Raw genomic sequence first — 17,070 nt, forward strand, 5'->3', positions numbered from 1 at the left:
GGGTGGAGCGGGAAGGGGAAGCGGCCGAGGCGGTTCCGGGGCGCTGACGTGGAGCGGGGGCCGCGGGGCCGGGGCCGGGGCCGGGGCGATGCTGACCAAGTTCGAGACCAAGTCGGCCCGGGTGAAAGGTAACGGCGGTGGATGCGGGGACGTGTACAGATGGACACGCGCTGTGGGAAAAAATGTGGATGGGAAACGGGCTGTGCCTAAAGGAGAAAAAGCGATGGCGGCGATGGCGGGCGGGGCTGGGGAGGGAGCGTGGAGCGCTGAGGGGTCCGGGGCTGGGACCCCGAGGGGCTGGAGCGTGTCCAGGGAAGGGAACGGAGCTGGGGAAGGGGCTGGAGACGCTCCTGAGGGAGCTGGGGGGGGTGTCAGCCTGGAGAAAAGGAGGCTCAGGGGGGACCTTCTGGCTCTGGAATTCCCTGGCAGGAGGGGGGAGCTGAGAGGGGTCGGGCTCTGCTCCCAGGGAATGAGGGACAGGAGGAGAGGGAATGGCCTCAAACCGTGCCAGGGGAGGCTCAGGTTGGGCATCAGCAGGAATTTCCCCATGGAAAGGGTGGTGAGGCCTTGGCAGGGGCTGCCCAGGGAGGTGGGGAGTCCCCACCCTGGAGGTGCCCGAGGAAGGACTGGATGTGGCACTGAGTGACAAGGTGGGGATGGGGCAACCTGGATGATCCTGGAGGGCATTTCCAAGCTAAATCCGTCCTTGTGGCTGCCCCATCCCTGGCAGCGTTCACGCAGCCTGGTCTGCTGGAAGGTGCCCCTGCCCGTGGCAAGATGATCTTTGAGGTCCCTTCCAACCCAAACCATTCTGCGATTCTCTAATTCCGTCATTGATTCAGTAACAGGGGGGGCTGAGCCAGGAGATCCCAGCCAGCCCTGAGGTCCCTGAGCGGGGCAGGAAACAACTCCCCTGGTCCCCCCCTCACCTCTCCGTGTGCCTCCACAGGGCTCAGCTTCCACCCAAAGCGGCCCTGGATCCTCACCAGCCTCCACAATGGGGTCATCCAGCTGTGGGACTATCGCATGTGCACCCTCATCGACAAGTTTGACGAGCACGACGGTCAGTGGGGCGGCAGGGAGGTGGGGGACCTGCCTGGCGAGGGATGTTGGGGTTGCAGGAGGTGGAACTGGGCTCATCTGGAGGTTCCTTTGATCCCAGAGCCCCCTTGGAATTAGAACTAGAGGTGGTTGGCACTAGGAGGGATTGTTGGGGTGTCTGTGCAGGGCCAGGAGTTGGACTTGGATGATCCTTGTGGGTCCCTTTCGACCCAGGATATTCCAGGATTCGGTGAAAGGAAGGGTTTGGGGATGGAATTTCAGGCTGTTACACAACATCTTGCTGTGATTTAAACCTCTGGGGTTTCTCAGTAGCAGCAGGAGGGAGGAGAAGGGCAAACTGCAGCCTGTAAGTGGTGCAGGGATTGCTCCAACCATCCCTGCTTTTCCCCGTTTGCAGGACCCGTCCGAGGAATTGATTTCCACAAACAGCAGCCCCTGTTTGTTTCTGGAGGTGATGATTACAAAATAAAGGTAAAATATTTCCTTTTTCGGCTCTTGGTCTCTGAAAAGGTGCCACCCAGGGAAGGGAAGATGAAAGAAACTGCTTGGACTTGGATGATCCTTGTGGGTCCCTTCCAGCTCAGAAGATTGTAGGAAAAGATGATAAAAGGGTGGTGGTGGTGGTGGGAAATAAAATTTGGGAGTTGTGATCCACCTGTTTCAGGGACGTGAGGGCGAAGTCTCGTTGTAAGTTGAATTAAAACCAACTTTTTAAGATGGAAGAGTTGAGCTGAGATGTGGGAATGTAGACCAAAAAAACAAAACAAAAAAACATCCCAGAGGGATTCTACTCTGTGGAGTTGGACTTGGAGGATCCCTCAGGGGCCTTTCCAGCTCAGGATGTTCCGTGATTCTGTGATTTCCAGGTCTGGAATTACAAACTGCGCCGCTGCCTCTTCACCCTGCTGGGCCACTTGGATTACATCCGGACCACCTTCTTCCACCATGTGAGTTTTCCTGCTGCCTTGAGGGGGAACAGGGAATGCTCTTTGATTTCCTGGGTTGGATTGGGTGCTAAAGAGACAAGGAGGATGGAGAGGGACTTTCCCAAGGGCCAGGAGTGCCAGGATAAGGCTCCAAACTGACAGGGAGCGAGGTTTAGGTGGGATATTGGGAAGGGATTGTTCCCTGGGAGGGTGGGCAGGCCCTGGCACAGGTTGCCCAGAGAAGCTGTGGCTGCCCCTGGATCCCTGGGAGTGCCCAAGGAATGACTGGACGTGGCACTCGCTGACGAGGTGGGGGTGGGTCACAGCTTGGCCTTGATGATCTTGGAAGTCTTAGAGATTCAGGGATTCCTGGGGGATGGTTGGAAAATCCCACGTGGGGAGGGCTTCACGTGCAGAATACTTTGTTTTTGTTTTTTTTTTTAGGAATATCCCTGGATCCTGAGCGCTTCTGATGACCAGACCATCCGGGTGTGGAACTGGCAGTCCAGGACTTGTGTCTGGTGAGACCGAGGGGGGGCTTCCAAAAAAGAACAGCTCGGTTTTGGGGGTGGGATTGGTGGCTTTCAAGGAGGACAATCTCTGCTAGAGAGAAGGGATGTTGGAGAGGGACTTTTTATCAGGAGATGGAGTGACAGGACAAGGGGAAAAGGGTTCAAAGTGGAAGAGGGGAAAGTTTAGTTTGGATATCGGGAAGGAATTCCTCCCTGTGAGGGTGGGCAGGCCCTGGTACAGCTTGCCCAGAGAAGCTGTGGCTGCTCCATCCCTGGGAGTGTCCAAGACCAGGTTGGAGCAACCTGGGATAGGGAAAAGTGTCCCTGCCCATGGTCTCAATGACCTTTAAGGATCATTCCAACCCATCCCCTTCCACAATTCCACGTGTTCAGCCCTGCAGGGCAGCTTTTGGCAATCCTGGTCCTTCCCCAGCCTGAGGTTGTTGCTGTTGATTCAAATGGAGATGTTTATTAATATATTTTCAGTTTTAATGGTGTTTTCTACCCCTTTTTTTTCTTGCAGTGTCCTGACAGGACACAACCACTACGTGATGTGTGCCCAGTTCCACCCCTCGGAGGACCTGGTGGTGTCTGCCAGCTTGGATCAGACCGTGAGGGTTTGGGATATCTCTGGTGAGCTGCCAAGGAGGGGCAAAGCCCACCTCAAAAACAAGGGTTTGGAGAGTCAATCCTGTGAGGGGGAGCTTGGAGGGGGCTCATCCTGGAGCAAAGGAGGCTGTTTCTTAGTTCTATCCAGGCCACAAGGTGCTGGAGTGAAATATGAAGGTGCTGGGATGAAATCTGGAAGGAAAAACTGGAAATAAGGGTGATTTTAAGTGGTGGTGGGGCTGGTGGTGTTACAGCCAGTAGATTGTTCTAGATCCTGTGGCAGTTCTGGTTGGACACACTGTGCTCGTGGCACAGGCTCAGGCACTGCCAGCTGTGTCAATATTCAGGATATCCAGGGGACAGGATATCCTGGATATTTAAAACCTGTCCCCCTCTCAGCTCTGCCAGCACGGGAGTTTTAACAGCTCTTCTGCCGCCGAGCTCTGCTGCTCCACTCTCCCAAAAAACTCGCTCTCAGCAGAGTTCCAGCTGCCAAATTGGTTTGGAGATGGTACAGGGCTGTTTTTCCTCGGCTGATCCGTGGTGAGGGGGTTTAGGGACGTGCTGGATTATTGACTCAGCTGTCGCTCTGGTCGGACAACAGCGCTGGTGTGTGGAAAAACCGACAGGGAGACCAGGAACGGATTCCAAACGTCATCCCGCTCCACAGTTTTTCCCCAGGATGACTTATGTCCTTATCAGGATTCTGCTCTGGCTCCAGCAGTCTCCTGGGAAGAGTTATTTCCCATTTTGCCTGGTGCTGCTGTGTCCATAATCCTCGTCACGGGGCTCCATGTGTGCTGTGCACTGTTGGCAGCAGCGGGAGCTTTTCCAGCAGGTTTTTGGGATTGTGAGCCTTTCCATGCCCTCAGTTACATGAGTTTAAAGGTCACATTCCCAAATCCTCCTCCCTGAGCAGAGGGACAAGGTGGGGATGGGGCGCAGGGTGGACTCGTTGACCTTGAGGGGCTTTTCCAACCTCAGGGCTCCTGTGGTAATAAAACTTTTGCCTCCTCTAATGCTGCTTCCTCCTTCCCCTTTCGCTTCACGAGGCCTGAGGAAGAAGAACCTGTCCCCTGGAGCCGTGGAGTCGGATGTCAGGGGAATCACGGGCGTGGATTTGTTTGGGACAACGGACGCGGTGGTGAAACACGTCCTGGAGGTACCACCCTGACCACCTGTGTGTGCAGCACAGCCCCCTGCAGATGAAACCTCTGTGACACAAATGATCCTCCAAAAGCCCTGAGAAACATCAGGGAACCAAAGTTAAAAATATCAGGAAAGCAGGGTTAAGAATGTCAGGAGAACGGAGTTCAAACACCTGATGTGGCTCCACGGATTTCTCGTAATACAACGATTAATATCTTGTAGATTATGCAACCAGCAAAAGCTGGCTTGTGGGCAAAACCTGTCTGAAAGTCTCTGTTGCTTTGCCCTTCCTTTGCCTGTCCCTTTCTGTCCCCAAATGGCTTCAGGTGGCTCCTCTTTCCTGCAGGGCCACGACCGGGGGGTGAACTGGGCCGCCTTCCACCCCACCATGCCCCTGATCGTGTCGGGAGCCGACGATCGGCAGGTGAAGATCTGGAGGATGAACGGTGAGAGGATTCTCTGGGGCAGCCCAGGGGGACAAGGGGGTTGGGAGTTGAAGTTGAGGTTGGAGCTGAACCTGGAGGCGAGTCCCCCCAAATAACACAACGCTCCACACCTCTGTGGGTTATCAGTGCCATGGGCGAGCTGTGCTGGTGGTTGGAGGCAGGTCAGGAAGGTCTAAGAGTTGATTTTCCCTCCTTCTTTCCCCCCCTGTGGTTAGAATCCAAGGCCTGGGAGGTGGACACGTGCCGGGGCCATTACAACAACGTCTCGTGCGCCGTCTTCCACCCGCGCCAGGAGCTGATCCTCAGCAACTCCGAGGACAAGAGCATCCGTGTGTGGGACATGTCCAAACGGTCAGTGCTCCCCAGCCACCAGCAGCAGGAAGCTTTTGATCCCTAGGAAGGCAAGTTATCCCCAACCCCTTTGTTCCTCCTGCGTAGGACGGGCGTCCAGACCTTCCGGCGCGACCACGATCGCTTCTGGGTGTTGGCTGCTCATCCCAACCTCAACCTCTTTGCTGCAGGTAAAAAAAAACCCCTCCTCCTCGGGGCCAAGCAAGTCCATGGAGGATTTGCTTTTCCTTCCTTGAATTCCCACGTGTTTTTCACAGGCCACGATGGTGGCATGATCGTGTTCAAGCTGGAGCGGGAGCGTCCTGCCTACGCCGTGCACGGGAACATGCTCTACTACGTCAAGGACCGCTTCCTCCGTCAGCTGGACTTCAACAGCTCCAAGGACGTGGCTGTCATGCAGCTGAGAAGGTAAGAGATGGCTCAACCTGTCCTCAGGAGGTGTCCCAGCATCCTCAATCCCACGTTTGCTGCTCTTCGGGTCGTGGCGTTGCGTTGAGGTACCCCTGAAGGATTTAGAAAGCCTGAAGAAGTAGCTTTAAGTCAAGTCTTTTTGCCTACTTAGATAAAATCTTTCCAGTTAAGTAGTTACAAGTTTTAGCAGCTCTTTAGTTTATTAAATGCTGATGTTGTTGTGGTGTTTTTTTATGATGAGTTCTTCTGTTCTTTGCTGCCTTTGGAGAACAAAGGCCATTTATCAGAAGATGATTTCGTTCCACTCAGAATGTCCCTTTTTTTTTTTGTTTGTTTTTTTCTCCTCCATGGCTCTTCCTCAGTGGTTCCAAATTCCCTGTGTTCAACATGTCCTACAACCCCGCTGAGAACGCCGTCCTCCTGTGCACCGTGAGTCCCTCCTGCTGCACAAATGTGCCTTTGGAATGTTGATTCCCTGAAATCCTCCCCCCCCCCCTTAAAATGATCTTTCCCTCTCCACAGAGAGCCAGCAACTTGGAGAACAGCACTTACGATCTCTACACCATTCCCAAGGATGCTGACTCCCAAAATCCGGATGGTAGGTGTTCCCTTGGAGGGTTATCCCTGTCCCCTTCCTCCTCCTCTCTCCAACTCTGTGTGTTGTATTAAAAAAAAAAAAAAATTCCCTCATTTCCCTCCTCCTCCTCTCTGTTTTTCCCAGTGTCCCTGCAGCACATGTCATTTGGCAGCTCCCTGCCCACTCTATCACCCCAGCCTGACTTGAAAAATTCATGTTCATCCCAAACTTTTACTGCTCCAAATCTATATTTTATAATTTGGTTATTAGGAACTTTCCGTTTTCCCCCTTTCCACGCAGCAGGAGGTTTCCTGGCTTGTCAACCAGAGATGGATTTCAACCAGATTTGGTTGGTTCTAAGAGGTTTTTATCCTCTGAAAAGTGGCTGTAAAAGTGACAGTGCCAGGAGTCATTTTTCCTCTCGGCAAATTCCACATCAGTTTTGGGCAATTTACAAGTCAAAACATGATTTAGGGAAAAAAACCAAAAAACCCAAATCATTCTTTCTCATAACTGTGTGGATTCCATTTGGGAGCTGAAACTCCAGCTGGTCCCTCCTGCCTCTGTCGTCAGGGCAGTAAAGATTTGGGAATGAGGGGGAGTGATGGATGAGTGGGGCTGGAAAGCAGCTCACTTGGGCAGAGATTTATTGATTCCTGAGGGGGTGGTGAAGGGACTGTTTTCTCTGTTGGGCACAGTCAGAGGTGGGTTCAGAAAGGGAAGGAGAAAAGGGCATTTTAGGAAGTTTTCAGAGCTGAAATATTGCTGAATGTATTTGAAATATTTCGTTTGAGGTGTTCAAAGCCCGACTTGTCTGGGGACGCCCAGCTGGTGTCACTTGAAACGAGGAGCTGGGATATTCATCTTCCAGACAAGGAGATGTCTCAGCCTCGTGAAAATGCGAAATTTAAGCGTGTTTTCCAGAAATTTTAGTGGTTGATGAATATCTACAGTCAGTGGTAAATCCCCCAAACAAGCAGCTCTGATCCATCAGAAAGGCTGGGAGAGTTGGGATTGTTCAGCCTGGAGAAGAGAAGCTTTTGGGCTGACCTGATTGTGACCTGAAGGGGCCACAAGGAATGTGGGGAGAGACTTTGGAGAAGGGATGGAGGGACAGGACGAAGGGGTGGGTTCAGACTGGCAGAGGTTGGATATTGGGAAGGAATTCCTGGCTGTGAGGGTGGGGAAGCCGAAGAAGCTGTGGCTGCCCCATCCGGGCAGTGCCCAAGGTCAGGTTGGAGCGACCTGGGCTGGTGGGAGGTGTCCCCAGGGCAGGGGGTGGCACTGGAGGAGCAGTTTCAGGCTGGGGGGGCTCCAAGGGACTCTGACACCTCTTTGGCTGCTCCCTTTGCAGCTCATTAGTGTGATGGACGTGCTGTCACCCAGCACTGCCCATTCCAGTGCCAGTCCACGTTCCTTGGCTGGAGACGAGGCTGGCACTGCCCACACCACCACCCGAGAGAACACAGGGGGGGGGAGGAAAACAACCCCTCGTGAACAGCCTGGGGTGAAACAGGAGTTGGGGTTGCAAGGCTGGAAAAGAACCTGCCAGAGGTTGCTTTTTATTTTTATTATTTTACTCCCTGCCTGTGTGTTTGCCATTTCCCAGCTCCCGAAGGGAAGCGTTCCTCGGGGCTCACGGCCGTGTGGGTGGCTCGGAACCGCTTTGCAGTCCTCGATCGGATGCACTCGGTAATCTCTGAGCTTCCCCCTGCCTCTGGGGGGGTCGTTGTGCTAACGAGGAGGGTGGTGCTGGGTGGAAAACAGGGAGGTTGGGATAACAGGATTGTTGGAAGTCTCTGAGCAGTCAGATGTGCGCAGAGGGGGTTGTCACGCGGAGAAATGGGATGAGTGAAAACGTTGTTGAGCTTCTGGGCAGTAAATCTGAGCTCAGAGGTGAGTTTAGGAGTGAAATGCAACCAAAACAAAGCTGGGAAGCCACCCAGGGCACTTCCACAGCTGGAATGGAATGGGAAAACAGTGAAAATTGCACTGGGGAGGGTCACCTTGAGTGCTGTGTTCAGGTCTGGGTCCCTCAAGATGAGAGAGACGTTGAGGGGCTGGAATGTGGCCAGAGAAGGGAATGGGGCTGGAGCAGCAGGAGAAGGGGCTGGAGAACTCCTGAGGGAGCTGGGGGGGCTCATCCTGGAGAAAAGGAGACTCAGGGGGGACCTTCTGGCTCTCTGCAACTCCCTGACAGGAGGTTGGAGCCAGGGGGGTGTCGGGCTCTGCTCGCAGGGAACAAGGGACAGGAGGAGAGGGAACGGCCTCAAGCTGTGCCAGGGGAGGGTCAGGTTGGGCATCAGGAAGAATTTCTTGCTGGAAAGGGTGGTTAGGCTTTGGCAGGGGCTGCCCAGGGAGGTGGGGGAGTCCTCACCCCTTGGAGGTGCCCAAGGAAGGCCTGGCTGTGGCACTGAGTGCTCTGGGCTGGGGGACAAGGTGGGGATGGGGCACAGAGTGGACTTGGTAACCTTGGAGGGCTTTTCCAGCCTCTTGGATTCTGTGAAAATGCAGGTTAGATTTTTAATAAAGCTCTTTATTTGCACTGGAGTGCAGTAGGAGAAAGAAGGGGAAAAGACAGTCATGGAAACACCACCCTGGTAAAATTTATCCGAAGGGGAAGAAACATCTTGTGCTCTCCCCAGCAATCCGAAATTCCATTGTAAAATCTCCCGTGGTGTCAAATTTCCCAGATCCTCATCAAAAACCTGAAGAATGAGATCACAAAGAAGGTGCAGGTGCCCAACTGTGATGAGATTTTCTACGCTGGCACCGGGAACCTTCTGCTGAGAGACACCGACTCCATCACCCTCTTCGACGTGCAGCAGAAACGGTGAGACCCTGGCTGCTGGGAGAAGCTTCCCTACCCCTAATCCTGCAGTTTTAAGCTTTAATATCCTAATCCTGCAGTTTTAAGCCCTCAGGGGACAAGTAGTGGCTATTAATGCCCTCAGAATTCAGCCTCAGCTGCGTCGGGCTGATCCAAACCACGGCCAACAACTGTTAGGAAGAGCAGAGTAAACACAGCCAAGGAGTAATTTATGCCACAGGCATCGTGCCATGGATCACAGGGAGATGTTTGGAAAGCCTGGGACTGCAGAATGGGGTGTTGGAAAAGGGGAGAGGCAGCAAAAAGCCCAAACTCAATCAAGCTCAGCTTGGTTGGATTCATGTCCCCAGGTTTTGCATCTCGGTGCTCGTTGGGCCGCTGGACGAGCCCTGGCCACAAAGAACAGGCACAGTGTTGGTGCTTTAGGCCATCTTTGGAGGCTTCAGAAGGTTCTGGATTATCTGCAGATAAATTATGGATTGATTGTGTCCCCGAATTTGCCTCATTTCCCTGTTTTTATGCCTTGTCTTTCCCTTGTTGGGAAAGCGGTGAGGGAATTCAACGATGCAGACGCTGCTTGGAAATCCCCAATTCCCCTCCTTCTGCTCCCAAAGCCTCTCACAAACCTGAGGTTGGAAGTCAGTTGTCCCTCCAGCATATTTGTTACTGCTCAGATATGCAGAAAGGTTTGTTTTGCTGCAGAAACCCCCAGTTCTGCCTCAGGATTTTGTAGCTCCAGGGCAGGAAAAAGCGGCTTTGGGGCATCTGAAATGGGGTCCGGGCTCTTGGGCACTGGGGGTTCTCGTGCAGAGCTTGGTCCTGGAGCTTGCTGGGGTGGTTGGGTGTGTTGCCCTGCCTGATGGCAGTGCTGTCCCCTCCCAGGACTCTGGCCTCGGTGAAGATCTCCAAGGTGAAATACGTCATCTGGTCGGCTGACATGTCCCACGTGGCCCTGCTGGCCAAGCACGGTGAGTGGGGTGGGTAAAGGGGCTTGGATCCGTGTTTCACCTGGATCCTTTGGCCACACTGACCCCTTCCTTGGCTGGGGATCAGCCAAACCTGGCCCTCTGGGGAAGCTGTGAAGGTGCAGGTGAAGACACTGGCAGTGTAGGCCCTGCCATTTCATCCCTTCACAGAACTGGATGATCTCCAAGGTCCTTCCAACCCAAACCGTTACACGATCCACAGTTCAGCTGTTTAACAACAGAAGGTCCCCCCAGCCTGACTTTTGCTTTCCTTCCCTCTCCAGCCATCATGATCTGCAACAGAAAGCTGGAATCCCTCTGTAACATCCACGAAAACATCCGCGTCAAGAGCGGGGCCTGGGATGAGAGCGGGGTTTTCATCTACACCACCAGCAACCACATCAAATACGCCGTGACCACGGGGTGAGTCCAGGGGGCCACCAGCCCCCCCACTTCATCCTCCAAAACAGCACACAGAGCTCTGGGTCTCCTTTGGGGTGGAGATCACGGCCCTACAGGCGTGTTGAGGGGTGCTTGTGTTGGCACAGGGATCACGGCATCATCCGCACCCTGGACCTGCCCATCTACGTGACGCGGGTGAAGGGGAACAACGTGTACTGCCTGGACAGGGAGTGCCGGCCCCGCGTCCTCACCATCGACCCCACCGAGTTCAAGTTCAAGCTGGCCCTGATCAACAGGAAGTATGATGAGGTGAGAGGGATGGGGGTGGCACAGAGTCAGTCAGGGGGGATCAGGGAATGGTTGGGTTGGAAGGGGTCAGAGAAGGTCATCCCATTCCACCCCTGCCACGGGCAGGGACGCCTCCCACTAGGTCAGGTTGCTCCAAGCTGGCCTTGGACACTGCCAGGGATGCCCAGCCAAAGCTTTGCTGGGCAACCTGTGCTGGGGGGCCTCCCCACCCTCACAGGGAACAATTTCCTGCGTATAATCCAACCCAAATTTCCCTTCTATTATCATGAAACCTGTCCCCCTCTTGTCCTGTCGCTCCACCAAACCCGAGGAGGAGGGGGAAGGTGCTCACGGGGGCCGTTCCTCGGCAGGTGCTGCACATGGTGAGGAACGCCAAGCTGGTGGGCCAGTCCATCATCGCCTACCTGCAGAAGAAGGGCTACCCAGAGGTGGCCCTGCACTTTGTCAAGGACGAGAAGACCCGTTTCAGCCTGGCCCTGGAGTGTGGCAACATCGAGGTGAGCGCTTGGTGGTGCTGAGGGAAAGGCGCATCCCTTGTGGGGCGTCGCTTCCCAGACCTCACCGTTGGAGGTGCAGGGAAAACTCCGGCCTGCCAGGCATCACTGACTGTGTCAGCTCTCCTCTTAGATTGCTCTGGAAGCAGCCAAAGCTCTGGATGACAAGAACTGCTGGGAGAAGCTGGGAGAGGTGGCCTTGCTGCAGGGCAACCACCAGATCGTGGAGATGTGCTACCAGCGCACCAAGAACTTCGACAGGCTCTCCTTCCTCTACCTCATCACCGGCAACCTGGAGAAGCTCCGGAAGATGATGAAGATAGGTGAGTGCCGGGCTGGTGGCAAAGGAGATCCCCAGGAGCATTCCCAGAAGGAAAAGGCCAAGAGCAGCAAAGTTATTGTGGCTTTTTTCCTCTTGGTTTAGCTGAGATCCGTAAGGACATGAGTGGGCACTACCAGAATGCCTTGTACCTGGGGGACGTGGCAGAGAGAGTGAGGATCCTGAAGAACTGTGGGCAAAGTGAGTAATTCCACACCGAAATCTGTCCCTGTGAGCTGGGCAGAAGCTTTTGGGGATGAACAATAAATCCTGGAGGCGGGTCAGAACAATCCCTTACCTGAGGAACTGAATTGGATGAGCAGAAAAGCTGGGGCAACATCTCTGAGACCTGAATCAACTGTAGATCTTATTTCAGGGATCACTCCTAAATCCAGGGACACCTTAGAGGTGTGATTCCACACCTGGACGTCCTGCTGATCCCCCCTGTGTGCCCATGTGTGCTGCTGTGGGACCTCTCTGGGTGACAGAGTGTTGTTTCCAGGGTGGTGATCAAAGGATTCAGGAGGTTGGACTTGATGATCTTAGAGGTCTTTTGCCACCTAAATGATTCCTTGTGTTCTAATTCCAGAGTCCCTGGCTTATCTCACAGCTGCAACTCATGGCCTGGATGAGGAAGCCGAGAGCCTGAAGGAAACCTTTGATCCTGAAAAGGAAACGGTTCGTGAGCTGATCGATGCTCCTCGAGAGCTCTGGAGCTGGGGAGGAGGGTGACAGCAGGATCTGGTGGCAGAGGGACAGGCTGGGCAGCTCCTTTCAGGGAGGGGGAGGGGAACCATCTCCCCCTCAGCTCACAGAATGGGATTTTCCTTACATGGCTTTGCCTGTTTCCTGCTCAGATTCCAGACATCGATCCCAACGCGAAGCTGCTGCAGCCTCCTGCTCCTGTCATGCCTTTGGACACCAACTGGCCACTGCTGACTGTCTCCAAGGGCTTCTTTGAGGGAACAATCGCCAGCAAAGGTATGGCCTTGTCCCTGGAAAGCTTGGAAAGCTCAAGGGGGGGACCTTCTGGCTCTCTGCAACTCCCTGACAGGTGGGGGAGTCCCCACCCCTGGAGGTGTCCAGGGAAGGCCTGGCTGTGGCACTGAGTGCTCTGGGCTGGGGTGGGGGACAAGGTGGGGATGGATCCAGGACTGGATGATCCTGGATGATCTTTTCCCACCCAGATGATTCTGGGATTGTGTGAAACCTTTGACCTTTAAGCACAAGATGGGAGGGCAGGGAATTCCTCCTGGAATTCCTGTCTTAGCACTTGAGGGATGAGTTCATGGAGGCTCCTGCCCTTTTTTTTTTTAGGCAAAGGAGGTGCTTTGGCTGCTGACATCGACATCGACACCGTGGGCACCGAGGGCTGGGGAGAAGATGCAGAGCTGCAGCTGGATGAAGGTGGGTGGATCCAAGAGCTTTCCTTGGAAAAGTGTGGGCCTGTGTCAGGGCTCTGACGTTTCCCCCCCTCCTTCCAGATGGTTTTGTGGATGCTGGAGAGGGCTTTGGAGAGGAAGGCCTGGGGAAAGGACAGGAAGAAGGAGGTGGATGGGAAGTGGAAGAAGATTTGGATCTTCCCCCTGAACTGGTAGGAAGCTCCTTGGTAGTTCCTTGGGAAGGCACTGACAGCTGGTGAGGGAGGTGGGGGAAGTGTGTTCTGGGCTTTCTTCAGGCTTGGTCCCCCACGGCTCTGATTTCATCTGGGTGCTGGAAACACCCCCACTAATCCCTGCTCTGTGTGTTCCCCCAGGATGTTCCTGCTGGCCCAGCAGGAGCAGCAGAGGATGGATTCTTTGTGCCTCCCACCAAGGGCACCAGCCCAGCTCAGGTAATGCCAAATCAGGGCTTGGATTGTGAGAACTTTGAGGGGTGGTGAGGGCAGGACCCAATTCCTCTTCCATGTGTTTCCCTTCCCTTCTTGTAGGTGTGGTGCAACAATTCCCAGCTTCCTGTTGACCACATCCTGGCGGGCTCCTTTGAGACAGCAATGAGAGTAAGTTTCCCCATGGATTTTCCAGGGATAAACTGTGCCCTTTCTCCTTGAGTTTCTCTCCCTCATCCACCTGAAGCTTCATTTTTATGCCCCTTTTCGGGCATCGTTTTGCGCCTCGTTTTGCCTGGGTGTGAAACCAAGCTGTGGGTGAAGCCTCAGTGGTGCCTGTGCCAGCTTTCCCTCAGCCAGATCCACTTGTCCCTTCCAGCTCCTCCACGACCAGGTGGGAGTGACCAGCTTTGGGCCCTACAAGCAGCTCTTCCTTCAAACCTTTGCCCGGGGCCGCACGACCTACCAGGCCCTGCCGAGCCTGCCAGCCATGTATGGATTCCCACACCGCAACTGGTGAGCACTGGGCAGCTCCTCTGGGCCCCCCTCCCCTTGTGCCAGGGACCTGCCAGCTGCTGGACACTTGGGAGCCACAGGTTGGTTTTTTTTCCAGTAGAGCTTGGAAGGTGCTGTTGAAAAATCACAGGGTTGGTGAGGTTGGAAAAGATTTCTGAGTTCATCCAGTGCCCCATTCCTGCCTTGTCACCAACCCAGAGCACTCAGTGCCACGTCCTTGGGCACCTTCCCCACCTCCCTGGGCAGCCCCTGTCAAGGCCTCACCACCCTTTCCAGGAGGAAATTCCTCCTGATGTCCAACCTGACCCTCCCCTGGCACAGCTGGAGGTTGTTCCCTCTCCTCCTGTCCCTTGTTCCCTGGGAGCAGAGCCCCCCACCTCCAACCTCCTTCCAGGGAATTCCAGAGCCAGAAGGTCCCCCCTGAGCCTCTTTTTCTCCAGGCTGAGCCCCCCCAGCTCCCTCAGGAGTGTCTCCAGCCCCTTCTCCTGCTGTTCCAGCCCCATTCCCTTCTCTGGCCACGCTCCAGTCCCTTCATGTCTGTCCTGCCATGATGGGCCCAGCCCTGGACACAGCACCCAAGGTGGGGCCTCACCAGGGCAAACTGGTGACCTGGTTTTCATCTCTTTATCTTTGCCTCCATAACTCTGCCACACACAATTCCCAACTTTCTCCACGTTAGTGCAGCCTGGGAACTCTGGCACTTCATGCCTGGAGGTGTCCAGGGAAGGCCTGGCCGTGGCACTGAGCGCTCTGGGCTGGGGGACAAGGCGGGGATGGGGCACAGGGTGTGGACTGGATGGGCTGGGAGGGCTTTTCCAACCTCATGGTGATCCCGTGAAAACCGGGACAAACCTCCAGTCAGTGTGTCCCTGCTTGGCCCCCACCCTGACCCCGCTGTGTCCCCCAACCTCTGTGTGGTGTCCCCAGGAAAGAAGCCGGTCTGAAAAACGCCCTCCCCGCTGTGGGGCTGAAGCTCAATGACCTGATCCAGCGGCTGCAGCTCTGCTACCAACTCACCACCGCCGGCAAGTTCGAGGAGGCCGTGGAGAAGTTCCGCTCCATCCTGCTCAGCGTCCCCTTGCTGGTGGTGGACAACAAGCAGGAGATTGCTGAGGTGAGGGACAGACCCCTCGTCCCCTCTGTGTGTCCACGGGGCAGGAGGCCACTCCTGACTCTGTCCCTCTCCCTCAGGCCCAGCAGCTCATTGCCATTTGCCGGGAATACATCGTGGGGCTCTCCATGGAGATCGAGCGGAAGAAGCTGCCCAAGGACACCCTGGAGCAGCAGAAGAGGATTTGTGAGGTACAGGATTCCTTCCCTGGCGTGGCTGTGCCCTCACAGGGGTTTAAAAAAAGGGATTCTGCCCTTTCCACCTTGAAATCAGGGGTTATGTGTGTGTGAGGGGGGAACGGGTTCCTTGCAGCACTTCCAGCCATCCCCACTCCTGGCAGTGGTTCTATCCCTACTTTCCCTCCTTCCCCAGCAGGGACGGGTTCCTTGCAGCACTTCCAGCCATCCCCACTCCTGGCAGTGGTTTGTAGCCCTGTTTTCCCTTCTCCCTCCTGCAGATGGCTGCCTACTTCACCCACTCCAACCTGCAGCCCGTGCACATGATCCTGGTGCTCCGAACCGCCCTCAACCTCTTCTTCAAACTCAAGAACTTCAAGACCGCGGCGACTTTCGCCCGGCGGCTGCTGGAGCTGGGCCCGAAGCCCGAGGTGGCCCAGCAGGTAGGTCTGGGAGGTGCTCAGGTGGAAACATCCCCGGTGGGACAGACAGATCTTGCTTTTGGGGTCTCCTCGTGCCACCCCGGTCGACGCGGTCGCTTGTTTTTTTTTTTGCAGACGCGCAAGATCCTGTCGGCGTGTGAGAAGAACCCCACGGACACCTACCAGCTCAACTATGACATGCACAACCCCTTTGACATCTGTGCTGCCTCCTACAGACCCATCTACCGCGGGAAACCCGTGGAGAAGTGTCCTCTCAGCGGGGCCTGCTACTGCCCCGAGTTCCGTGGGCAGATCTGCCGCGTCACCACGGTGAGGGCGTCTCCATCCCGGGGTGTTTCCCTTGGGAATTCCCTTCCACAGCTCCCCCCCCGCTCCTTTGTCCTCCTGAACTGACTTGGTGGTGGTGTGTCATGTGAGGGAGAAGAGTTTGGGGGCTGTGAAGTTGAAACGCTGCCTGAATTCGGGGATGACCTCATGGTGAGGGGCTGTGTGGGTTCAGAGGTGATTTGGGGTCTGGAGCATCTCCCTGATGGGGAGAGACTGTGGGAGCTGGGCCTGGTTAGTCTGGAGAAGACTGAGAGGGGATCTCATCAATCCGTACAAACATCTCAAATATCCCTACAAACTCCTCATCTGAGATGGGGTCTCATCCATCCATACAAACATCCCCAAGGGGTGTCAGGATGGTCCCAGGCTCTTCCCAGTGGTGCCCAGGATGAGGAGTGATGGCCCTAAACTAAACCACAAGCAGTTCCACATGGAACAGCTGCCCAGGGAGGGTGTGGAGTCTCCTCTCTGGAGACATTCCAACCCCACCTGGACGTGTCCCCGTGTCACCTGCTCTGGGTGACCCTGCCTTGCACTGGGTCATCTCCAGAGGTCTCTTCCAACCCCAGCTGGGATTCTGTTCTCCAGAGCAGTTGATGCTCCAAGGGCTGCACCCAGGGTTGGGATTTTGAGTTGCTTTTGACCATGAATCATCTCCTTTTGTCCCTCAGGTGACGGAGATCGGCAAGGACGTCATCGGGCTGCGCATCAGCCCTCTGCAGTTCCGCTAGGAATTCCTGTCCTGGGGGGGAAATGTGAGGGCAAATTCCACTCCCCCATCCCGACTTGTAGCCTCATCTCTTCCCCATAGCCTTGCCTGTGCTGTCCCACTTGATGTCCCCACCCAGGAATGCTGTAGTGAGACTCTGCTTCCAAGTAGGAGTTTTCCCTTGTTTCCAGACTGGCTGGTGTGAAGTTTTCCTGGACCGTTGTCCTATGGCAAATCTTTTCCAGAGGGGAAAGGGCAGCTCTGCCGAGTCCTGGTTACCACAGAGCACTTTAGAAACTGCTGCAGAGGCAGCAATTGCCTCTGACACCCTTTAGGTCCTGAAAGAATTTCTTGGAAGAGCCAGGAATGGCTCTGGGAATGTGGCACTGTCGGGAACCGGGGCAGTGCAAAGCCCCTCCCAACTCCAGGGCAGTTCTCCCCTTGGAAATGGCACTGGCTCAAGATTTGTGGTCATGGTGACTCTTTGTTTTGTTGTCCTGGTAACATTTCTCAAACTAATCAGCTTCACACATGAATAAAGTAATTCAACCACCCCGATCTTCCAGTTTTGTAGCTCAATTGGTTTTACCGAGGCACA

At 55.0% G+C, this 17,070-nt stretch overlaps 1 protein-coding gene across 1 annotated transcript; it reads left to right on the forward strand.

Annotated features, from left to right (window-relative positions):
• Nucleotides 1-19: 19 nt before the first annotated feature.
• COPA (COPI coat complex subunit alpha) lies at nt 20-17,030 on the forward strand. Its single transcript, XM_050330513.1, has 33 exons — nt 20-128; nt 950-1,063; nt 1,460-1,533; nt 1,929-2,009; nt 2,433-2,509; nt 3,024-3,133; nt 4,162-4,271; nt 4,605-4,704; nt 4,920-5,055; nt 5,143-5,225; nt 5,313-5,463; nt 5,829-5,895; nt 5,989-6,064; nt 7,653-7,735; nt 8,737-8,876; nt 9,756-9,841; nt 10,123-10,261; nt 10,387-10,549; nt 10,900-11,046; nt 11,177-11,366; nt 11,468-11,563; nt 11,952-12,040; nt 12,220-12,343; nt 12,680-12,769; nt 12,847-12,956; nt 13,119-13,196; nt 13,293-13,361; nt 13,570-13,706; nt 14,634-14,820; nt 14,898-15,008; nt 15,275-15,436; nt 15,551-15,745; nt 16,435-17,030. Exons 1-33 carry the CDS (start codon nt 89-91, stop codon nt 16,492-16,494), a joined length of 3,675 nt encoding a protein of 1,224 aa, XP_050186470.1. The 5' UTR covers nt 20-88; the 3' UTR covers nt 16,495-17,030.
• Nucleotides 17,031-17,070: the final 40 nt, after the last annotated feature.

This window comes from Myiozetetes cayanensis, unplaced genomic scaffold (genome assembly GCF_022539395.1).
Source record: "Myiozetetes cayanensis isolate MyiCay16 unplaced genomic scaffold, myiCay2020 scf41, whole genome shotgun sequence".
In the NCBI taxonomy this organism is placed as follows: domain Eukaryota; kingdom Metazoa; phylum Chordata; class Aves; order Passeriformes; family Tyrannidae; genus Myiozetetes; species Myiozetetes cayanensis.